Source organism: Oncorhynchus mykiss, chromosome 25 (assembly GCF_057628025.1).
Source record: "Oncorhynchus mykiss isolate SJ-2025 chromosome 25, ASM5762802v1, whole genome shotgun sequence".
Taxonomy (NCBI): Eukaryota; Metazoa; Chordata; class Actinopteri; order Salmoniformes; family Salmonidae; genus Oncorhynchus; species Oncorhynchus mykiss.
In genome coordinates, this window is record NC_143046.1 from 55,797,636 (window position 1) to 55,822,617 (window position 24,982).

Consider the following 24,982-nt stretch of genomic DNA (forward strand, 5'->3'; position numbering starts at 1 on the left):
CCTGTATTATTAGCACTGCTAATAAATAGGCTAACAGATGATTTAAACCGGAGGCTGTCCGTTTTCTTTTACAACTAAACGCACAAATCTTACATTCTTGCGATGGGAATAACACTTATTTAATCAATAGTAGATAGACTAAACATAATCTGAAACAACAAATGGACACTATGTCCGCACAATATTCATAGAATAAAATGTATAGGGAGAGTCAAATAGCGATCACTTTGTTGCACATGGTTGGCAGTCATGGACGTGCAACTGCAGAAAACTGGATCAACAGTTTGAAGTAGGAGGCACAGACATTCTGACGCCGGCCTATGGGGCTCACTTCAACTAGTTGGCAGTTCTGCATTGTTTTCTGAACCTTATCTCTTCAACCTAAACTAAATCGTTTTGTGACCGGAAAAGTGGTTGAAGCTTTTATTTGTTAAAAAAAAGAAAAATAATTTCGTTCTAGTTCAGTTCCCTTGAGAGGGTGGTAAATGTCACATGGTTGAGGAGGTAAAATTATAGTTTAAAGTTATGTTGATATCAAGTTTCAGGAGTAAAAACTACCTGAAAGCATCTCCTCTATTTGGGTAGGCTATTGACAATGCACTGAGCAAATCAATCCTAGGTTAGAATAGTAAGAAACAGGAAACAGTTTTTTTGCAACTATTTTTTAATTGAATTTATATACGTTTTTATATTGTTTTTATTTTGCATATCAACCAGAGAATGCTTTGAAAACTAAAATGTGTCCAAACTCCTCACTTGGTTATGCTGGCAGCCAGTCCTTTTCGTGTCTTGTTCTTTTCACAAACCAAGATGGGAGACACTTTCCCAACTTCAATGTAATTTGTGAAATGCTTAATCGATGCAGGTGTACGGGCCCCGGATTGCTGGAGGACAGAGGTGACGAATTAAACTCCGATCTCTCACTGTTCTGTCCCGTTTATCAGCTGAGACCTCGTGCTGACTACAGCCCCCGGTCGCCATAGCAGCCGCCTGAGCGGCGCGGTGAGGACTGGCTGGAGGGCTGCTGTGAATGGGTGACGTCACGTAGCTGGCGCCAGAGAGTCTACTCTGCGGAGAGCATGAGCTCGCGGTGCTGTTCGGTAGGCCTATTGGCGCTCGCTTGGTGCCAATTCATCACTTGTCATGGATCAGTCAGGGTGTCATGTGAAATGTACACAGCTGTGAGAACGAAAAAAAAGAGGAGAGAAAATGGACAAATCCGATTGCACCAGATGTGGACATGACTGAATAGTGCACTGTTGTGGAGAGATGGCAAGTTAAGCATTTCACTGTGCGTGTGCATGTGACAATAAAACTTGAATTTGAGTGCAAGAATTCCACATCTTGTCGGAAAATGCATAAAGACTTGTTAAATATTCGAAGTTGTCTCGTGGCTGCAAAAGCAAAACTGCATAATGTACCTAAATTGCTGCCCAAACATTTAATAGCCCTCTTTTTATTCAAGTGTTGGCAATATAATTTTCAGAAATCTTTGGTGGTGGGAGGACGGCTATATCCATTGGTTTGTATAACATTTGTTATTGCACATGAGAGCTCAGTCTTGTACGCAGAGGACGGACTACTATCCAAACATCAGAATCAATTGCGCAGTACTTTCTAGGACTGCATTTGGTGTTGAAATGCATGTTCTGCTAGATTATGTAGGCATATTGGTGGATATACAGCACTTTTCTCCCAAATATCATTTTGGGTCGTTTTTGCAATATTTATTATATTCGGAATATTATATCCCAAAACATAATTTTAGCAGCTGTGCACAAGGATAATAAACACATTCTGATTCATTATAGAAAATTAATACACTTCAGTAAACTACGCATTTTAATCCACAAATCGAAATGACCACCCGCTGCAGTCCACAACAGCCAGGGTGCAATTAGTTTGTGCCGCATCACTCCGCGAGCTTTGGAGCCCTGTGCCCGGCACCAGTTGAAGAATGCAACCGCATGTAGCCTCATTAATACAGAACAATGCTACTGTAGCCTAACATTTTTGCAACCAACGGATCTGTTGTTCAATCAGTGTTTTGCATTATTGCCATCCTGACGAAATGTGTTGTGGGTATTATTGAGGACCTTAAGCACAGTGTCCATCCAGACGTCATCCAAGTGGCCTAATTCAAACTGTGACAGTGATCACCTATGTCTCACAGTAATGTGCACAATCATACACCCTCTTGTTTTATTTCAAATATTCCCTATTATGCAGAATCCATATTTCCCTACTGATCCAGTGTGTGAGCAAGCATGCCATGTAGGCTCGGTCCGGGGTCTGTAATGACCCATTCAAAGTTCAGTTTAATGACCCATTCAAAGTTCACATTTCTGTTATCACCATTTTATACATGCTTGGTCCATGTATTCATTCAACATCTGATGGCATGCCCTGAGATTTGTAATGGACAATTCCTGCAATCAGAATTTCTTCATCTTTAAAAATAGAACATTCTTATAGGCTATACATCACTTCAAATAAGAGATAATGGTCAAATTAATCACAAGGTTGTAGTGTTATGTAGACAGTGACGGAACGCGTGTGAGGGAGGAAGGAATGCGTGTGTGAGAGACAGCGAGCTCTTTTAATCTTGACTATAAACCACGATATTGTGACAATTAGAGCGTAACAGCCCCTTCACCTTTATAAATCCGGATGCATTTTACACATGGATACAAATCATTATAAGATGTTGTATTTTAGTATTCTTACGTTAAATCCTTCAGAAGAGCTTTGTTAACATTCCACCCTTTATTTTACATTCAATTAAAGTCAGCAGAAAAATGCACGCTAGAGCTTCACAAGCTCGTGATGCCAAATTACGAATCATCAGAAACAGGTAAGGGCTCAATTTTCCAAATTGCCCACCGGAGCTGAAGAGCTCTCACGGTGCCACCTTCAACATGCGTTTTCACTGGCTGAGAACACGGAAGAAAAAGGAGGAACCAGACTGTGAGGCAGTCTTGACCAATGGTAGGGCACGAGGAGGGGGGATTGACGTAACCTACTCATCCAATCAGCACAAACAAAACCCCTGCGTTGCAAACCCAGCCTGCTGGCTATATAAGCGACAATGACAGCTTGGAAATCCAGTCCGTTCGCTCACCGACCCGTCTGCGAAGGAACAGAAAGAATACTAAAACCAACCTCTCATCGAAAGCACTGAACGTCTCGCACCAAGTCTCAACATGAAAGCAATAAGCCCAGTAAGATCTTTCCGGAAAAACAGCGCGAATCTGTCTGAACATAGTCTGGGAATCTCTCGGAGCAAGACTCCGGTGGATGATCCATTAAGCCTGCTTTACAACATGAACGACTGCTACTCCAAGCTGAAGGAGCTGGTGCCCAGCATCCCTCAAAACAAAAACGTGAGCAAGATGGAAATCCTGCAGCATGTCATCGACTATATTCTGGACCTGCAGATCGCACTTGACTCCAATGTCGCAATAACGAGCCTCCATCACCCGCGACCGGGGCAAGCGACATCCAGGACTCCCCTAACAACTCTCAATACAGATATCAGCATCTTGTCATTACAGGTAAGGATATTGTCTGAAATATCAGAAGAATATAAACAAAGATGCTACATTTGCTTGGGTCTATTTTACCTATTGGCCTGCGCATTTTGAGTGCGTTTACTATGCGCAATTGTGGTCTACTGTGAAATTACACCATTTGGTTTACAAAAGGCATGTTATCCATTATCAACATTGCGAGGGTAGGCATTTTTGTGTGTGATCTCAATAATACCATGTATTTGACTGCGGCGGTGCTAATGAATATATGTTTGTTTTTCAGTCTCCGGAGTTCCCATCAGAGCTGATAACAGATGACAGCAGGAATCTTCATCGTTAAAGCGGGTAGGTACGCTGTGTTCTCTACTCTGTCTGTACTATTATGTCCGGGGTTTGTCTATTTGCCCACAGCCTGTTGTGGCAGAATTCAACGAAATTGAAAAGTCGGTGCATATTTCCGACAGTAGGCTAATCATTATCTCATTGTTAATTTGTTCACTATTTGAACGGAATACATTGCAAACATTTTTGCTATACAGTATAGGCTAATTATTTGTTATTGTGTTATAACGCAGCAACGCTCGTCTGTAATATAAAATAAATGGTTGTCTGGATTATTACTAATGTCTACATAATTGGTGCAAGAGGCTAAGCCCATCTGAACTGCAATTTCGGCGGATTCTCTCCCAGATAGTAGGCTGAAGTTGAATGAGAAAGTGCCCTATGCTGCGCGTGTGTGTGTACATCTGGAGCCCAGGGTTTGCTCAGTATTTGAGTGTTTGGTTAAATGTTAAAACTGCGGCTTCCTCCCTGGCGCCAGTCTGTCCGGATCTCTGCCCTGTTTGCAGTTTCTAAACACGCCTCTTTCTCAATCTTTTGCAGGTGTTTGGTTAAGACACACAACACACAGGACCTGGGAACCGGACTTTTTCCCCCTACATTTTTGTCCTCGGGTTCTGGATTTTCTTCAATTGAATCAAGAGACTTTGCTTATAAAGGACAATCTATGTGATGTGTTTTCAGTTCGGACACTCATATTATTTAAGACTTGTTTTGGTCCTTTCTTGAAATGGAAGGCGCGCTATACTCCCTACACGGGGAGAAAAACAAATAAGAGATTGTCACAAGGATTTCCTCTTATCGCCCATGAAGTCTTCGCTTTTTCTCCGGAATTGGAGAGTGAATAGAAGGCAACTTGGTTAGTTACTGTATATAGTTTAGTCTGTCTTGTCAGAATTGTTACTCTTCTTCGCACATGGACTGGACGTTGTAAAAAAAAAAAATCACACAAAAAAAACCGAACGTGCGAAACCTTGTGCACTCAGTTTTATCTTGTATAGTTGCAGGAATTGCACATTTCTGCAAAAGTGTAATGCTGTACTTAATTATGCTGAAACTTTTTATAAAAGTAATAATGTAAATTGTAACGTTTTTATACAAAAAAAAATAATAAACAAATCAAATGCATTATTTGAGCATGTCTCCCAGCTGTATGGAAACTTGTAGCCTATAGACAGAAATTCTTGAGATTGGAATTACAAAAGGTAACGTGACACAATGTTTTGGCTGAAAATGGTTCTGCAATGCTAGGTTGTCACGATCATCTACAATCCCAAAATGAGTTTCAATTCCCAGCCCATAGTGGTAATGAAGTCATTGTAGTGGGAATGTCAATCTTTCATGACAGTTGTGTCAACTGAATGATTAAATGTAAGGAATGGTGAGAAATTGTTGTGTCATTTCTTAGGGGCTATACAAGCTATACCATTCTCATTGACTAAGTTCGTCATTTACAGTGACATTGCTCAAATTCACCTCTTCAATTCCTGAACATCTTGAGTGTTCAGGAATTAAGACGTAATTCTACCTCAACACGCACTGATTGGGTAAACTCCCAGGGTGTAGGCATATAGGAGACTGGGAATAAATGTGATTCTCACCTGTGTGCAATCACAGAACCTCTCTTATTGACAATAAGATTCTGCATTAATCTGCGACTCACAAAGCTGTTAACTTCTGAAAAGAAACACTTCAAAACCAATTGTCATTTTTAAATGGCCTGCCAGTGCAGATCGACATACTATTTTGTAGAAAAACACCGACCCATAGTGCTACATTTCAGGATGTCTGTGTCATGACAATAATTAGAAAACGCATGTTCGTTTTGTCTGACCGTGCAATGACAACAGTAAGGCGAACTACCTGGTTACTGCTCCATGCGCAAGCCTAAACTATAGCAGCACATTATTCCACTTTTACAGGTAGAATGACAAAGCACAGGCTCACCATTTCCCCACAAATTGGAAAGCTTGAGTTCCTTTACACAGAAGAGCATACTCTCAATTGTGCCCAACATACGAAGGGAAGTGCTTAATCGTCAAATTGATTGGCCAAGGTATTATGTATATTATGTCATAACCAATTTGGTCGCCTTACCTTTTCCCCACAAGTGAAAGTTCATGCCCACCGGGATGTGTCTTTGGCCTAATGTGGGTTTGTATGGAGAATCTGCCACCTACTGGTGAAAATAAAGTCTAGCTGACGCAATTATGTTTTAACCCTTTCTATATGGCAGGGTTTTCCTAAGTCAGTCCTGGGGCCTCCCCTGGGTGCAAGTTTAGTTTCTTTCCCTAGCACTACAGTTGATTCAAAATGTGTATTGCTAGGGCAAAAACCACAACGTGAACCCAGGGGAGGCCCCAGGACCCGACTTTGGGAAATTAATGAGATTTTTGAACAACAAACAAGTCTATCTTGAGCTCATAGGAAAAGTAGAGTTCAAGGGATGGGAAGCCAGTTATGAACTGTTATACTTTATGCAGGAAGTTCAAAAAAGAAAATGCATCTGACAGCCAAGATGTTTATTGTTTCACATTGCACTCTGAAAAAGGCTCAGACCCTGAGACATATCAGTAGTGCATGGAACACACTTTTTCATACCACAGAAACAGTAGTTTACCACACTGTTCATAGGTTTTAAATCTATAATTACAGCACAAAACAGATTGTTTGGAAAAAAATACCTTTCAGTCACATATGAATTCACAGCAATACGACACCAATTAACTCATGTTTGAACATGGCACATTTTCACTGGTAGCCTACTTGATAACTACAATTGAGGAAAATGTAGTTTAAGCACAAAGCCAATTCTGATTTTTCAGTAAGCTATAATGAAGTACAGTATACAACATCGCACCAACACCACACCAAAAACACAACATTCATACGGATCCACAATCACATCACTCCACAATTCACTACCCTTTTCCAACAGCAAAAACGAACATGACAGCACAACATCTAACTGAATTACAGGGACATTTAAAAATTTGACTTATTCCATATTAGTCTGATGTCATTAACTTTCAAATTATTTCACAAAATGTATCCTGAGTTCTTGATGTATTTTTGGTTTGTCTACAAGCCAGGACATTCATTTATCAACCCACATTATTTCATATTTTTATGGTTGGCAAACAAGGTGATCTCCTTCATTTAATCCATGCTTATTTTGGTTGAATGCTGTAACATTTTCTCTCAAATTTTCTAACAACCTTCAGTATTTAAAAAAATTAATTTGCAGATTAATAGGCCTGTTTTTATTGCCATCTATATCAATGTAACAGATTTGTAAGGACCTTTATTTTTCATAAGCACATCAAGCAACATCTACGGGACCTCAAAGGCCTGGACACTCTCACAGGACACTCTCCCTCTCATCCTCCAGAATAATGGCATCAGGGGCACCTGTGCGTCCCTCGAGGGCCCCCCCGGTGCTCAGGGCCCTCTTGAGGATGTTCCCACGCAGGTTTTGGTTGTGGATGGGCCCCGTGGTTGAGGCAGTGCTGGAGCCTGGGGTGGAGCTCTCTGTGTCTTGGTTGTCTTGGCTGGTGTTGGTGGTGGCAGCGTTGTTGCTGTTGTTGTTGAGTGTGGTGGTGCTGGAGGCGTGGTTGAGGTTGCTCATGGACAAGCTGGCGGGGAACCAGGCTTCGTCGGGGCTGGAGGCCATTAGGCTGCCCTCGGACGGGGCCTCAGAGCAGATGGACATGCGGGCGATGGTGGAATCCTGGAGTCCACTCAGACTGCTGGACAGCAGGCCCCTCTTCTTTACCAGACATTCTAGCTCCAGCTCTATCAGGTCTGCTTTATTAACCTCTTCGGCTTCCTCTAGGGAGTGGTCCGAGGAGCTCTCACCAGACCTCAGCCCAGAGTCAGACGAGTCCTTCTTGTCCTGGACAATGTCGGATGTCGCTTGGGCTCCCCCTTCCTTCCCTTCTTCCTGGAGCAGAGGGGTGTTGTCTGACTCCTCGTCACTGGGGACTTTGTGGTATCGAGGCCCTGCTCCCTTCACCTTGGAGCCCCCTGCTTTGGAGGAGCTGGAATACATCTTCTCGTCCTCTTCGCTGATGGGGTCCAGGGGGGCATCTGTATCGACCGCATCCGTAGCTTTAGCCCCTCTCTTGGTGGAGAAAGAGGGCTTGCGTCCCTCCTGCTCGGCCCCGTCTTTGTCCTTTTCCTCTGGGTCTCGGGCCTCTCGGCTCTGGAGGAACTGGCCCGGGTGGGGCTGGACGGGCTTCTCTCCCCCGCTTCCGGCCACGTCCAGCTGGGTCATCTGGGTGATGTACTCGCGGTAGGCGTCACGGTACTCTGCCTGCTGCTTGTCCGTCAGCTTGCAGATATCGTTGGACGACTCCTGGGAGTTGAGGCTGGACATGCTGGGGGTGCGGTGGGTGGCCGCCTGGGGGAGGGGTGGGGAGAAGAGGGGAACGTGCGGTATAAAGGTTTTTGTTATGGTTGAGGGGGGAACGGGATGCATCATGGACGTTATTGGTTTGGGTAAAATAGCACAATCTCATGGGGTTTGTGGTCATGGTGGTGCTGTTTGAATTTACAAGTTAACAGCACTGCAAGCCACCAATGAACTAATAATGACAGGAGAAAACTGACAGCCATACTAGAGAAGAAGTTTATGTTTGCGTATAGGTTCGCGTGTTGGCGGTTGAACAGAGAGGGCAAAAATAACAGCTTTTCTAACACCTTGCCTTGCCTTTTGGTGGTGTGAGCCTGCATGTGTGTTTGTGATCCGCCACGTCAACTTCCTCAACCAGGGGAGGGCAAAACTGCCGTGATCTCACCCAAATCCACATGCTATTTTAGCTCTGATGAGTTCAATGACTGATTGTGTAAGTGTATACAGTGCCTAGTGAAAGTCTACACACCCATTGCACAGTTCACATTTTTGCTGCCTTAAATGTTTATGTAAAATGGGATTCAACTGGATATTTTCCCTACAGATCGACACAACCTGCTCCACATTTTCAAAATAAAATTGAATTATAGAACATTTTCCAAATTGATTTGATTGTGGATGTCTTCACACCCCAGAGTTAATACTTGGTGAAAGTACCTTTGGCAGCCATTACACAGATGTGAATCATTTTTAGTAAGATTCTACCAACATTTATGGCAACACATAAAGTATGTGGACACCCCTTCAAATTAGTGGATTCAGCCACACCTGTAGCTGACAGGTGTATAACTTTGAGCACACAGCCATTCAATCTCCATAGACAAACATTGACAGTATAATGGCCTTACTGAAGAACTCCGTGACTTTCAAAGTGGCATCATCATAGGATGCCACCTTTCCAACAAGTCAGTCTGTCAAATTTCCGCCCTGCTAGAGCTGCCCCGTTCAACTGTAAGTGCTGTTATTTTGAAGTGGAAACGTCTAGGAGCAACAACGGCTCAGCCTTGAAGTGGTAGGCCACACAAGCTCACAGGACATGGCCACCGAGTGCTGAAAATAAAGCTTTTTGAATAAGATTCTACCAACCTTACACAACTCTTAGTGCAACATAATCCATTGTTTTTGTCAAAATTGCTCAAGCACAGTACAATTGGTTGGGAATCATTGATGGACAGCAATATTCAAACCTTGTCTCTGATTTTCAAGCAGATTAAATCCAGGACTGAGACTGGACTGGACTGGGGGGGGGGGGGGGGGGGGTTATAGCATTTATTTCACATGACCCATCAAAGTATCTGGGTAGGCATCATCTAATAATTATACAATATGTGTGTCTGGACACTTTCAAAGTCAGATTAGGATAAAGGCCGAGGACTTGATGAAGTGTATTTTTACTTGTAGTCTTTCTTTAATGTAGGCTACTACTTTCACCACTTTTAGTCTTGAAAATCTTTGGTTGTTTACTACACTACTCACTCTGTTAACCACGTGGCCTGACATGTGAATCCTTAAAGAGGTGGGTGGGGCTAAGGCTTAAGAGGGTGTGAACGATGCGGAATGGGTGTAGACAAAGAAGAGCTCTCCAGTACATGTACAAAAAACATTTTCTCAAAAGTGGGGTGCAAGTTTATCAACGTTCAAAGTAGAACTACTTTCCCATTGTTCCTCAACTGGAGTGTATGATATACCATTTGAAGCTCTGAGTCTCTACTTTTATCTCAGGCAACAACAAAAAAAACACAATTTCAAATTTTGTTACATAAGACCGAATTGAGGTGGTTGGTGACATTTTTTATTTGAAACATTTTCTATAATTTTACTTTAACTTTGAAAATGTGGAGTAGGTTGTGCAGATCTGTAGTAAAAAATAAAAAGAATAACAATTGTATCGTTTAAAAAATAATAATAATAATTTCAAGAAAGTAAAATACAAAAGACTTTGCAAGGGGTGTTTAGACTTTCACTAGCAACTGTACTTGCTTACATGTCTGCTTTAAGGGTATTTGGATGGCTTGGTATGTTTGTGTATTTTTGTGGGTATGTGAATGTGTTTATCTGTTCTCATGAGTAGAAGACAGGACCTGAGTCTGTGTATGTACTGCAGGTGCATATGAACGTGTGTTGCAGTGTGTGTGTGTACGTGAGTGTACCGTATTTCTCAATGAGTGTCTGTGTGTACGAGTGTACGTGTGTGTGTGCAGATGTGTATACAAGTGGGTGTGTGTGTATTCAACTCACCACGGGCCAGTGCTGAGTGGGTCTCGGGGGCTCCTCCAGACCCAGGCCTGCGTTACTCAGCTCCTCGAAGCTGAGGTTGAAGCTGTAGCTGCCCACCTCGTGGGGAGCTCCCTGGTGCCTGGCCGTCTCCACGTTGACTACGCTGCTGCCCTGCTCGCTGGCCGCATGAGACTCATCCTGCAGGGCCTGGCTCTCTCCATGACGCTGCTCCATCACCTGGGAGAGGGGACTGTTAGAGAGAGAAGCATACAGCCAGCCATGTGCAGAGCAAACATGTCACCACAAGGTATACATAGACTCAACATAGGAAATATCTACAGCTGCAGAGCCAATATACAGTATAAACACTAGCCATGAAACCAACATACAACTACAAACTCTATAGAACAACACACAACCAATGGGAATAGATTCAGCACACTGCACACTGATTCAGCACACAATACATCACCATCATCTTAATACTGTAGACTTTTAACACAAAGTCAGTAATAGTATTTTAGTTCAATAGATGGTGAGTATATATATGATGTCAACTCTATAGGGCCTATATGCATACAGTAGTGGCCCGGTCTCCACATCAGATGGCTTGGGAAGTGCTCAGAGGGAAAAATGCAATTTATTGTAAAACCTTGCAGCTATTCAGAGTCAGACCCCTCGACTGCATGGAGACTGGCTGACTGCAGCTCCCACTGACAATAACCTTCCTTCATCTAAATCTCAGCCATCTTGGACCAGATGGCTCGCTGGCTGGCCACGTTCTGGCAACACAACATTCGTTTGTGGAAGGAGGCACAAACGGACATCTGATCAACGCAAGCTACATGTGTTCCTGATTCCAGCCCCCCGAGCGAGCGGAGCAGACTGCAGACGTTCTCGTAATACGGATTATAAAACCCTCCAATGTCTCCAGAGAAGGCTCAAGATGTATTACAAGATGCCCTGATTTTTTTTTTAGAAGACAATAAAACAAAACACAAATTTGGTGAATAAAAAAAAGAAATAATAATAAATCAGGAAATCGATATTAATGTACATATCAAAGAAATAGAAGGAGGATATTGAGTATTTAAAAGCGGAGGTGGAGGCTTTGTCTTACCATGCCTCTGAAGAGTTGCCAGTCGCCGAAGTTCATGTTCATCTCTTTCTTCAGCTCTTCCAGGTTGCATTGAGACAGCACCCGGCCATTCACATTGGCCTAACACGGAGAAAGGGAGAGACATGATCACGACTGATCAAATACATGCACATTGGGCCAGTTCGGCCACAGATAAAACCTAATCCTGGACTAAAAAGCACTATCAATGGAGATTCTCCATCAAGCTTGATTTTTATTCAAGGATTAGGCTTAATCTGTGTCCGGGAATCTGCCCCATACTGTATAAATTAGGGCATAAGTGGGCATAAATTGAGTAAAGTAGGCCCAAATGTACAGTTCCAGTCAAAAGTTTGGACACACCCAATCATTTAAGGGTTTTTCTTTATTTTGACTATTTTTTACATTGTAGAATAATAGTGGAGACATCAAACATATAATAACACATATGGAATCATGAAGTAACCAAAACAGTGTTGAACAAATCAAAATAGATTTTATATTTGAGATTCTTAAAAGTTGCCACCCTTTGTCTTCATGACAGCTTTGCACACTCTTGACATTCTCTCAACCAGCTTCATCTGGAATGCTTTTCCTACAGTCCTGAATGAGTTCCCACATATGCTGAGAGAGGCAGAGGCTGCTTGTTGGCTGCTTTTCCTTCGCTCTGCAGTCCAAACAATCTCAATTGGGTTGAGGTTAGGTCATTGTGGAGGCCAGGTCATCTGATGCAGCACTCCATCACTCTCCTTCTTGGTCAAATAGCCCTTACACAGCCTGGAGGTGTGCTATGGGTTATTGTCCTGTTGAAAAAAAAATGATAGTCCCACTAAACGCAAACCAGATGGGATGGCGTATTGCTGCAGAATGCTGTGACCATGCTGGTTAAGTGTGCCTTGAATTCTAAAGATATCACCAGGAAAGCACCCCTACACCATCACGCCACCGACACAGCGGTTGGAACCAAAAACCTCAAATTTGGACTCATTACACCAAAGGACAGATTTCCACCGGTCTAACATCCATTGAGCATGTTTCTTTTCCCAAGCAAGTCCCTTCTTCTTATTGCTGTCCTTTAGTAGTGGTCTCTTTGCATCAATTCAACCATGAAGGCCTGATTCATGCAGTCTCCTGTGAACAGTTGATGCTGAGATGTGTCTGTTACTTGAACTCTGTGAAGCATTTATTTGGGCTGCAATTTCTGAGGCTGGTAACTCTAATGAACTTATCCTCTGCAGCAGAGGTAACTTTGGGTCTTCCTTTCCTGTGGTGGTCCTCATGAGAGCCAGTTTCCTCATAGTGCTTGATGGTTTTTGCGACTGCACTTGAAGAAACGTTCAAAGTTCTTGAGATTTTCCGCATTGACTGACCCTCATGTCTTAATCTCTTTGCTTATTTGAGATTTTCTTACCATAATATGGACTCTGTCTTTTACCAAATAGGGATATCTTCTGTATACCAACCCTACCTTGTCATGACACAACTGATTGGCTCAAACGCATTAAGAAGGAAAGAAATTCCACAAATTAACTTAACAATGCACACCTGTTAATTGAAATACATTCCAGGTGACTACCTCATGAAGCTGGTTGAGAGAATGCCAAGAGTGTGCAAAGCTATCATCCATGCAAAGGGTGGCTACTACCTTCCGATGGTATACAGTAGTCCTGGGCCACATTTCCAAACATGAGCTTGTATAAACTCTACATTGCTATACTTTCCTCAGGAAACAAATGTGTTCCCGGTTCTGCACCTCACAAAACAATAAATCATTTTACAAAGACAATGTCTCACTTAAAGTGTTGTTAGGTGGGCCGACTGGGGTCTAGAGCAGTGGTTCTTCAAACAATCAACCTCCAGCTGCATACCCCCTCTAGCACCAGGGTCAGCACACTCTCAAATGTTGTTTTTAACCATAATTGTAAGCCTGCACACACACACACCCCTCCCTCTTTTTCAATTTTCGCCTAAAATGACATACCCAAATCTAACTGCCTGTAGCAGAATATGCATATTCTTGGTACCATTTGAAAGGAAACACTTTGAAGTTTATTGAAATGCGAAAGGAATGTAGGAGAATATAACACAATATATCTGGTAAAAGATAATACAAAGAAAAATAACAACAGTTATTTTGTATTTTCTTTGTACCATCATCTTTGAAATGCAAGTGAAAGGCCATAATGTATTATTCCAGCCCAGGTGCAATTTAGATATTGTGTGCACAGCAGTGTGCACGCAAAGTTTTAGTCCAATGAATCAGTACATTTCTGTTCAAAATATCGTATCAAGACTGCCCAAAGCCCGCCTAATTTGTTTAGTAATAACTTTCATGTTCAAAACTGTGCACTCTCCTCAAACAATAGCATGGTATTCTTTCACTGTAATAGCTACTGTAAATTGGACTGTGCAGTTAGATTAACAAGAATTTAAGCTTTCTGCCGATGTCTATGTCTATGTCCTGGGAAATATTCTTGTTACTTACAACGTCATGCTAATCGCATTAGCCTATGTTAGCTCAACTGTCCCATAAGAATAAGTGTGAATTTTTGTCACAACATAGCTCGCGGGAAGTGACAAAGAGTTCTTATAGGACCAGGGCACAAATAATAATAATCAATAATTTTGCTCTTTATTTAGCCATCTTACAGAAAAAAATGTATTTGTTCCTCAAAAATTGTGAATAACTCACCACAGGTTAATGAGAAGGGTGTGCTTGAAAGGATGTACATACATCTACAATGTTGGGTTGTATTGGAGAGAGTCTCAGTCTTAAATAATTTTCTACACAATCTACTTTCACATAGGTACGTGGTTTAAAAGGGCATCAATGTCTTAACAGCGCGATTTGCCAAGGCAGGATACTCTGAGCGCAGCCCTATCCAGAAATCTGGCAGTGGCTTCTGATTAAATTCAATTTTCACAGAACCGCTTGTTGCAATTTCGATGAGGCTCTCTTGTTCAGATATCGATATGTGGACTGGGGGCAGGGCACGAAAGGAATAATGAATCCAGTTGTTTGTGTCATCCATTTCGGGAAAGTACCTGCATAATTGCTCACCCAGCTCCCTCAGATGCTTCGCTATATCACATTTGACATTGTCTGTAAGCTTGAGTTCATTTCCACACAAAACAAATAATACAATGATGGAAAGACCTGCGTGTTGTCCTTGTTAATACAAACAGAAAAGAGCTCCAACTTCTTAATCATAGCCTCAATTTTGTCCTGCACATTGAATATAGTTTCAGAGAATCCCTGTGATTCAGATCATTCAGGCGAGAAAAAACATCACCCAGATAGGCAAGTCGTGTGAGAAACTCATCATCATGGAAGCGGTCAGACAAGTGAAAATTATGGTCAGTAATGAAAACATTAAGCTCGTCTCTCAATTTAAAAAAAAAGTTGCCCCTTGATAGCCAGAGCACTATGTTGTAAAAGTGTTACATGGTCGGTCGCTGCCCATATCATTGCATAATTCAGAAAATACATGAGCGTTCAGGGGCCTTGCTTTAACAAAGTTAACAATTTTCACTGTAGTGTCCAAATTCCCCTGGCAGCAAGAGCTTCTCGGTGGATGCTGCAGTGTACCCAAGTGGCGTTGGGAGCAACTGCTTACACATGCGTCACTCCACTATGTCTCCCTGTCATGGCTTTGCGCCATCAGTACAGATACCAACACATCTTGACCTCCAAAGTCCATTTGATGTCACAAAGCTGTCCAGTACGTTAAAAATATCCTCTCATGTTGTCCTGCAACATCTCCTGCCATGTCACTGATGCGTTGTGAAACAGTGTTGTTTGATGAAGGCATTGTCTGTATCGTTTTTTGGGCCTCTTCCCCCAGTATTGTCCCAGCCATATCCATGGCAGCAGGAGGAATTAAGTCCTCCACAATAGTATGGGGCTTACCTGTCATAGCCACTTGGTAGCTCACCATATAAGATACTTCTAGCCCCTTCTTAATGGTATCTGTTGCTTTTATACATGTCTTACTACTCAAAGTCATCTTTATGCTCACTCCAAAAACTCCCATGGCATATTTTTTAAATTTACAACTGCGACCTGGCCAAGATTAAGCAAAGCAGTGCAAATCAAACAACAACAAAGGGTTACACATGGAATAAACAAACATACAGTCAACAACACAATAAAAAAAAAGTGTATATACAGTTTGTGCAAATGAGGTAAGATAAGCGAGGTAAGGCAATAAATAGGCCATTAGTGGTGAAATAATTACAATTTAGCAATGAAACATTTGACATTGTGTTATTTCGCTAAACACCAGATGGTATAATTTTATTTTTGGCAGTGAAACGGAGGTTACTCAGGCGAGAAAGAAAAACTCACCCAAATGTGTAGCCCCATTGGAAAATGTACCGTTTGAAAATGTGAAGAAAAAAATGTGAATCACATTTTTATTTTGCGTACCCCCGTCGGCATTGCTACGCGTCACACAGTTTGGGAATACCTGGTCTACAGGAATTGATATATTGCCTAGACATTAATGACATCCTGTCTAAATGGACTGGAAGCTCAATGTAGACAGCGACTTCGGCTGTTTTGTTGGGCCATATAAAGCCTACTCAGATCATTATTAAAAGGCCCATTGCAGTAAAAAATGTGTTTTAAAGTATGTGGATACCCCTTCAATTTTGTCGATACGGCTATTTCAGCCACATCCATTGCGGACAGGTGTGATGGAGCTTTGGCCTGCCTAGTGACAACATCCGACGGTAGTTAATAGATGAGTTAATAGACCAATAAGAAAGAAGTTCCAAACCTCTCTACCAATAACAGCTAGCTTTCACTTTTCCCCTCCCCACTCCAACCACTCCCAGACAGTCCTAGCAAAAAACCTTGCTTGAGAAATTGCTCTTTGCTAAGAAGCTAATTTTGTTTCTTTTTGACCATTTTAATTGAAAACAATCACAGTACAGTATGGAATTGTTAACCAGAAATGATTTAATATTGAGATAAAAACAGCTGCATTAGAACTTTAATACAGACAGAAATTAAACCCTTGGGTGTTGATCAGTATGCATACTACCATGCTCCACACTCTCATGCTGCAAGTTTGTTCTCAGAGGACTTGAGTACATACAAATTTACATTTGAAAAGCAATGCGCACTCCCATGCTACTGCATTAACTTTGAACAATACAAACTAAACAAGATAACTACATAAAGCAAACGTGAGCTTGTAACTTTATCATTATCAGCTAGCTATATGTGAATCCTATTAATCTAGCCAGCCAGCTAGTTTTACATGTAAAAGTGACCTAAAACGAATGTTGTTAGGTCAGTAGCTGGCTAACGTTAGCTACAAATTCTTCATGGGTAGCTAGCGAGCAGCTAATTCTTTGTTAGCCAGCCTCTGGTCTATGCACACTACAGTGGATATTCTAGGCAGTTAAACATGCCAAAATTAACACAGTATGTATTTATTAACGTATCAACATAAAATATTGTATTCAGGTAACATATGCGATGCGAGTGGGCAACATTTCATTCCAAAGTTGGAGTTTGAGTTTATTTTATTTTTACAGGGACAGTGCACATTAATCAACGTTTCAGTAAAAGTGCCGGTTTTAGCCTTGATGATTTTCTCTCACCTCAGCTCAAAACCCGATGGCATTCAAGAAATGTTGAGATGTATTTTATGTGGTTGCGTCATATTACATTCATATTTCAGTTGAAGCTTGCATCGGAGCATGCTTTGAAAAGTACGCATCTGAGAATTGAATCTTTTGAATCAACTTTATTGACAGAAGTGTTGTATAAGCAAACGTAGGAGGCCGAGTGTGTGTATGTGAGGGTTGTGTGTGTGTGTGTGTGTGTGTATAGCAAGCCTCACCTTCTTGATGGTGGCGGTGTACTGGGCCAGCATGCTAGGGTCCATGCCGTCGATGTGTGTGACGCGCTCACACACCACGTCCGTGTTCAGAGAGCTGAGGAGTACCACAGGGGCGCCTGGTACCCCGGAGCCAGAACCCTGTCCACACACACACACACACACACACACACACACGCACAGGGAGACAGACAGAGACAGTCAGAATCACCACTTGACTAAGTAGCGTAGCATGGATAATTTACAACCACTGCAAAGACTCATACGGTTAGAGCAATGCTTCAACCACCACAGCGTAGCGTTACAACCACCACAGCGTAGCGTTACAACCACCACAGCTAGGTTAATATGGACGAAGGTTAACACTGGAGTATCTTATTCACTGCAGCCAGGAACACTAGTCCCTTTTTCACAGCATGGCACAAAGACAAAAGAGCAAGCAACACCAAAATGCAATTATCTTTGTTAGTGCAAGCACCTGTGAGGTAACAATAGAAGAGCATTGTACCTAAAGTGGCACCAGATGTGCAATATGGGCTCTGTTGGGGGTCTTTATGTTAATCTGAACACTGTAGATGGTAGTGCAGTATTCAATGTACACACATGAGCTGTGTGTGTGTGCACGTCTCCCCCCCATATAAGCTAGAAGAGTAGCCAATATCCTCGCCCCCCTAATGATCTCGAACCAGAGACTCCCAGCTAGCCTGACATGCCACCCACTAGCAGTGAAACAAAACACAACAACCCTCCTCCTCTCTCCCCCCGCTCTCTCTTTCTCTCTATTAATACCACTAGGACATGGTTTCAGACTGAGTAACAACAAAACAACAGCTTTGTCGACATGGGCGAGAAGGCGGCGAGGCTTAGAAGACGTCTGTGCTTGCTCTCTCGCTGCGAGTGCTTGTTAGAGAAAATAAGCTGTAGACGTCTTAACAGAGCCGAACAGAACGGGGGGGGGGGGGGGGGGGGGTCTCTCTGTGAAAGGAGGCAGAGGGTGAAGGTCAGTTAGGGAGGTTAGCTACTGTACACAGACAGTGCTGAAGGAGTGTAGCGTACTGCTGTATCAGCTGCACTCTGCACTAATAGTGTGTGCGTGTGTGTGTGTGTGGCTATAGCAGTCAAGACTTGCTGTAGCACACTAATCTGCATGTCTGCTAATGCAAAGGAACAAGTATCAAAGGAACATAGACAACTTTACCTGTTAAGTTTTATAGACGTGTCTTGTGTCAGTTTGATTAGCATGGCCCCTGCAGCCTTTTTCATTAAAAGCACCAGAGAGAGCAATTATCTCGTAGACTGTAGAGCTCCTCAATAATGATGGCCCATATGATTTCTGCTTCTTGGGTGTAGAAATTAGACTACTTGACAGGCATTTTGAAACATGTTCCTAAATTGAGTCTCGCAAACATGGCAACCAAAACGTTCTGGTGACACATCATACGTTGGATGACCTAGAAGAGGCCTAAAATCCTAGAAATATTGTACATTCAACCACATGAAACGACCTTATCTAGAGGAAAACACATTATCTGTGGAGGTCTAATGCATGTCGGACGGAGGGAAAAGCATGGCGTGTTATATTAGCTGGTGGAGGTGAGGTAGAAAGGTGGCGAGAAAGTTAGAGACAGTGAAATCCAAAGAGAGGAGTGTACCTGACAGGCTGTGACCGAAAACTGCTCTGGGGAGAGCGAGAGAGCGAGAGACAGACAGACAGAGAGACAGGATATTAGGCCACATGCTGAAGTCATCATAGAACGCAAGAGAACAGGAGACACATTCACGTCAGACTAGAAAACAAGACGTTTATCTTGAACCACAGCAGGCAAAGGCACTTTTACAACATTCCATCATGCAAAGACAAACTGAGAAGCCATTTAGTTTCAAATTATTACAGTAGGAAACAAAAAAAAATATATAGATATATTTTTAGAAACAGAGGACATTCAGAAGATGATCTTTGCAGAGAGGACGAACAGCACAGAGCGTGATGTTTGGAGAGAAAGTGAAGCGGAGAGGAGAGAAAGAGAGCACTCTTCTCCCCTAACACAGAAAAGATGAAGTTTCCATTCTGAGGAAGCCTCAAAACCTGGTCCTCCACCCAGACTTTGGATGTGTGACTGTGTACACTGTGTCAGTGTGTTACGTTGTGCCATTACGTACACGCATGTGAGTGTGTGTGTGTATGCACACAAGTGTGTGTAACTGTGTGTGTGTGAGCTCCCTGTGTGTGATAAGGCTGTAATTACAGTGGTGCGGGGCGTGGGCAGCAGAGGGATGGGGAAGAGGAAACAGAGGCCTGTGAGGGAGGAAGCATCTCTGCGAGAAGATAAGCCCTTGTGCACATTGAGTTGCTGCTTCCGTCCTGCTAGCCTCTGATGCTAATCCCGTCCTCATCCAGCCCTATGGGGATATAGCCGGTACACTATTCATCAGCTGGGGCTAGGCAATTACACTGGGCAGCCCACTGCACACACACACAGACTGTGCTATATACACAGACCAACAGAGAGAGAGGAGAGAGTATTAGAGGGCTAGAGAGAGGGTGGGATACAGAGGGTGATGGGAATTGAAAGAGATGGAGACGGATCAGTGAGGACAGTAGGCATATAGGCCTTTTCCTGTTGGACTTCCATAGTGAACAGAAAAAGTCAGTCAGACACATTGTTACTACCAAAAGGAAACCTAAGCTGAGACATTGGCCATTGTTAAATGTGTATATCCATTACTAATTGCCATGTCGTTAGCCTTTAGTTGCTTCAACCTTCCTGTGCACTAGTTGTATATGAATGTGCTCCCTACATGCAGACACTGTATAGAATGGTAGCAGTTGCACTCGCACAGTGGTTAGTTCACTCCCGGACAATGAGACTCGCATTCAAATAGGACTGAGCTATTACAATTCGCTCCGGTGCTGGCCACAAACAGGGGAGCCACCGGTGCAACTATTCAGCATGAGACATGACGTTGTCACTGACATACCCCGTCTGCTTGTGAAGCCATGTTAGTGTATCTGGCCTGATGAAAGCGGTTAGCTGTGTGTGCGTGCGTGCGAGTGCATGGACAGCATTTTGGTGTGCGTTTTGTGTGTGTCGAGTTGTGACAGTCAAGACGGAAGGACACAGACGCTCCAGCTAATGCCAACACTACACACCAGCCTGTTGCGTTACCATAGGGAGATCACTGGTAGTGGGGGGTGGGGAGGCCCTCTCTGGCATCCTCAGCGATTACATCTGGACATAGGCACAGAACGGGGCACGGGGCGGGTAAGGGGGCACTGGATATAAGAATAACTCAAGCTAGTATGGGATGTAAATAAAATACATGACGACACAATCCTTAGAGAGTGAAAAGACGTTGGGAGGAAAGAAAAGGGGTACATGTCCTGCGAGATGACATAATGGACCTGAAGGTCAATGTGACCCACTGCTTCTGCTATCAGGTTGTAAATCACAGCTGGCCTGGTACATTGTTTGTTCGGGATGCACTGTTTCAGTTTCAACGACTCGATATTCTGGACAAAAAAAACCTGGACGAATGTAACTAATGATCACAAGTCATAATGTGGATAATAGGCTCGCTTATCTATTTATGTAGAAAGCTTAAAAACACAGAGCCTAACGTTAGCTAGACGGTTAGCATCTCTCTTGCATACGCAAATTCACTCTGGCTATCTACTCCGATTTCAGAGCACTCTAGTCTGAGTGTGCCAGAGTGCAGAATAACTGATACATTTACGAAGGTGCAACACCTGCTGACCAGCATCAGTAAACGCAGGCAAAAAAAAATAACAGTCAAGAATGCTCTAGGTAACATGTAAATAGTCAAACCAGCTCTGCTACAGCGAGTAAAATGGTCAGAGTGAGGTGTTCTCATTTGCGTCTGGAAGTAGCTAACTAGCAAACTAGCCAACCGTAGCCAATTAGCTTGGGTGCTTGGTTGGGACAAGCATTGGCAGGATGAGGAAGCAAAACTTCCCTATTGTTTATCAGAGCAATTTTGACAGCCTACTAGCTGAAAAAGTTTGAGAGGGTTAATCTAATGTTCCTTCCTTAGATTTTAGCTCATTTTGCTATGGCTAGCATTGGTTGTCGATCTTGTCGTTGTTGATGTGCATAAATGAGGGAGCGAGAGACTTTCTTTTCACGGTAGTTTGACCAATAAGACTGTAAAGTTCCCAAATGTAAGAGGGCTCCTGTGGTGTTTACATACTTGCATAATTCAATTCAGGTGTATTTTGCGGCTTTTGGAAAATGCTTTCTAATGATCTAAAGTTGCGCTGTTGCAACTGCCTGTAAACACACAGTCCAGTTCAAAGTGAATGATGGCAGGCCAGTGTGGCAAATGGCTTGTTTGTATAAAGGTCTACTTTAGCTCTGACTGACTATAGCGCACCGGTCTGTGTATACTCAAGACAGATGTATTTACTGCAGTGTCTATTATTTGTCCAAACGCATGGCCACTTTCCCACTCGATACTGCGATAGCATTTTCACAAATGCCTTAGTATACACTACCGTTCAAAAGTTTGGGGTCACTTAGAAATGTCCTTGTTTTCCATGAAAATGTACATGAAATGAGTTGCAAAATGAATAGGAAATATAGCCAAGACATTGACAAGGTTACAAATAATGATTTTTAATTTAAATAATAATTGTCCTTAAAAACTTTGCTTTCGTCATAGAATCCTCCAAAGAATACTCCATTTGCAGCAATAACAGACTTTGGCATTCTAGTTGTCCATTTGTTGAGGTAATCTGAACGGATTTCACGCCATGCTTCCTGAAGCACCTCCCACAAGTTGGATTGGCTTGATGGGCACTTCTTACCTACCATATGGTCAAGCTGCTCCCACAACAGCTCAATAGGGTTGAGATCCGGTGACTATGCTGGCCACTCCATTATAGACAGAATACCAGCTGACTGGCTTTTCCCTAAATAGTTCTTGCATAGTTTGGAGCTGTGCTTTGGGTCATTGTCCTGTTGTAGGAGGAAATTAGCTCCAATTAAGGGCCATCCACAGGGTATGGCATGGCGTTGCAAAATGGAGCGATAGCCTTCCTTCTTCAAGATCCCTTTTACCCTGTACAAATCTCCCACTTTACCACCACCAAAGCACCCCCATACCATCACATTGCCTCCACCATGCTTGACAGATGGCGTCAAGCACTCCTCCAGCATCTCTACATTTTTTCTGCGTCTCACAAATGTTCTTCTTTGTGATCCGAACACCTCAAACTTAGATTAGTCTGTCCATAACACTTATTTCCAATCTTCCTCTGTCCAGTGTCTGTTATTTTGCCCATCTTAATCTTTATTTTATTGGCCAGTCTGAGATGTGGCTTTTTCTTTGTAACTAGAAGACCAGCATCCCGGAGTTGCCTCTTCACTGTTGACATTGAGACTGGTGTTTTGGGGGTACTATTTAATGAAGCTGCCAGTTGAGTGCTTGTGAGGAGTCTGTTTCTCAAAGTAGACACAATGTACTTGTCCTCTTGCTCAGTTGTGCACCAGTGGCCTCCCACTCCTCTTTCTATTCTGGTTAGAGCCAGTTTGCACTGTTCTGTGAAGGGAGTAGTACAGAGCGTTGTATGAGATCTTCAGTTTCTTGGCAATTTATTGCATGGAATAGCCTTCATTTCTCAGAACAAGAATAGACTGATGGATTTCAGAAGAAAGTTCTTTGTTTCTGGCCATTTTGAGCCTGTAATCAAACCTGCAAATGCCGATGCTCCAGATAATCAACTAGTCTAAAGAAGGCCAGTTTTATTGCTTCTTTACATCAGCACAAACAACAGTTTTCAGCTCTTCTAGCATAATTGCAAAAGGGTTTTCTAATGATCAATTAGCCCTTTGAAAATGATACACTTGGATTAGCTAACACAATGTGCCATTGGAACACAGGAGTGATGGTTGCTGATAATGGGCCTCCGTACACCTATGTAGATATTCCATTTTAAAAAATCTACCATTTACAGCTACAATAGTAATTTACAACATTAACAATGTCTACACTGTATTTCTGATCAATTTGATGTTATTTTAATGGACCAAGAAAATGTGGTTTCTTTAAAAAACAAGGACATTTCTAAGTGACCCCAAACCTTTGAACAGTAGTGTACATAATTCCCAAACATTTTAAGAATTTGTGGAAATGAACATATCAATGACCATATCTTTTAAAGTGTCATATTCTTCCTGGGGGTCTATTCAAACATATTTTAATAAGATTTCATGTTTCTAAAATGCTGTCAGTTCTGCTTTAAATGCAACAATGTTTCACACACAAGTTATTTTCAAAGAGATGGCTAACAACAGCAAGAGCGCTGCAATAAAAACACAGTTCCACTCACCAGATGATCATTTGAAACTTAACTTCTTGTTGAAAGTTACTCTTGAAAAGGGAGAAGCTAACAAATTAGCAACACCTTGTTAGATAACACCAGCTGCAAACTAGCAGACAACTAGCTAGCTAGACCATGGGAAAACTACTGCCATTGCGCTGTTGACCTTCAAGAAGGCAGAAGTTTCCATGCGTTTTTGTAAAAACGGTCCCGCTCATTAAGTAAAAATATTGAAAATGTTGCCTTTTATCTAGCTTCTGATGGTCTAGCCAATGGCTAACTTAGCTAGCTAGATTTATCTCCCCAGAGACTAGCAAAGACAAATCATGATTGGATATTTTTTCCTCATTGTTAACCCTTTCCTTTCCAACAAAAACTGACAAGATTAAGTCAGAACATCATTGAAAATAATAATGCAATTATCATTATTTTATAAATCCTTAGCCCTTCTCAGAAGACGTAGAAGGCCCATTGTTCCCCACCGTATTTGGGTTAGTAATAATTTGTAGTGTTTCTATCTGCCCTCAACAGGCATTTTTTCACTCTTCTGAATGTCTAAAGAACCCAGATGTTGTTCTGAAATATGAACACAGAAATACTGGACATTTTGATCTCTTATTATGGTGGTGATTTGATAAAATTACAATCACGGTCTTGAATTGGACTCGCATTTTTCTGGTCTCGGTCTTGACTCGGTCTCAAACCCCCTCCGGTCTTTTGTCTTGACTCTGACTCGATTTGCTCCCGTCTTGAATCAGACTCGCTTTAGGTGGACCTCAAACAGAACACTGCACTATACCATAGTGGACTACTGCTAGCTACTAGTGCTAGGTGTCCTACTGACCGGCAGCTCTGTACTTACAAGTCCATTGGGGTCCCTGGGGTAGCCTGCTTTAATGGAGGGGCGTGACTGGGACGGGGCAGGGTGAGGACGGGAGCTGTATTGATGCCGGGGTAGGTGATACTCATGATGGGGGAAATAAGGCTATATGGAAGGATGAAGAAGGAGAATGGTTAAAGCGCACAACATGAGGATTGTATGAGGGATCATTCACACACATATATCTGAGGTAACCCTAGAGCTGTGAAGGATCCTTTTTGTTTAGAGAGGAGGGTCTGCACTGTAACATTTAAAAATGAGGTGACGTGAGTAAATGGACCTGTATTGTGATG

General features: G+C 42.5%; 2 protein-coding genes across 4 annotated transcripts in view; one reads left to right on the plus strand and one right to left on the minus strand.

Moving 5' to 3' along the window:
* The first annotated feature begins 1,072 nt into the window (after nucleotides 1–1,072).
* On the plus strand, nucleotides 1,073–4,997 carry id2a (inhibitor of DNA binding 2a). Its single transcript, XM_021584480.3, has 3 exons — nucleotides 1,073–3,554; nucleotides 3,814–3,875; nucleotides 4,413–4,997. Exons 1-2 carry the CDS (start codon nucleotides 3,204–3,206, stop codon nucleotides 3,868–3,870), a joined length of 408 nt encoding a protein of 135 aa, XP_021440155.1. The 5' UTR covers nucleotides 1,073–3,203; the 3' UTR covers nucleotides 3,871–3,875; nucleotides 4,413–4,997.
* A 1,379-nt stretch (nucleotides 4,998–6,376) lies between these two features.
* kidins220a (kinase D interacting substrate 220a) overlaps nucleotides 6,377–24,982 on the minus strand; it is a 98,049-nt gene continuing 79,443 nt past the window's right edge. For 2 of the 3 annotated variants that reach the window (XM_090220573.1, XM_036962715.2), the window contains exons 26-30: nucleotides 24,672–24,794; nucleotides 17,473–17,610; nucleotides 11,621–11,719; nucleotides 10,522–10,737; nucleotides 6,377–8,271 (exon numbers count right to left, since the gene is read on the minus strand). In XM_090220573.1, coding sequence (XP_090076699.1) covers nucleotides 7,231–8,271; nucleotides 10,522–10,737; nucleotides 11,621–11,719; nucleotides 17,473–17,610; nucleotides 24,672–24,794 — 1,617 coding nt within the window. In that variant the 3' untranslated portion in view covers nucleotides 6,377–7,230. The remainder of the gene's footprint in view (nucleotides 8,272–10,521; nucleotides 10,738–11,620; nucleotides 11,720–17,472; nucleotides 17,611–24,671; nucleotides 24,795–24,982) is intronic. The other variant, XM_036962716.2, reaches the window with a different exon arrangement.

Excerpts from the sequence above, each read along its gene's own strand:
- id2a (XM_021584480.3), top strand. The coding sequence starts at position 3,204 with ATGAAAGCAATAAGCCCAGTAAGATCTTTCCGGAAAAACAGCGCGAAT. Across the intron at positions 3,555-3,813 it reads TCAGCATCTTGTCATTACAG|TCTCCGGAGTTCCCATCAGA; the intron begins GTAAGGATATTG and ends TTTGTTTTTCAG.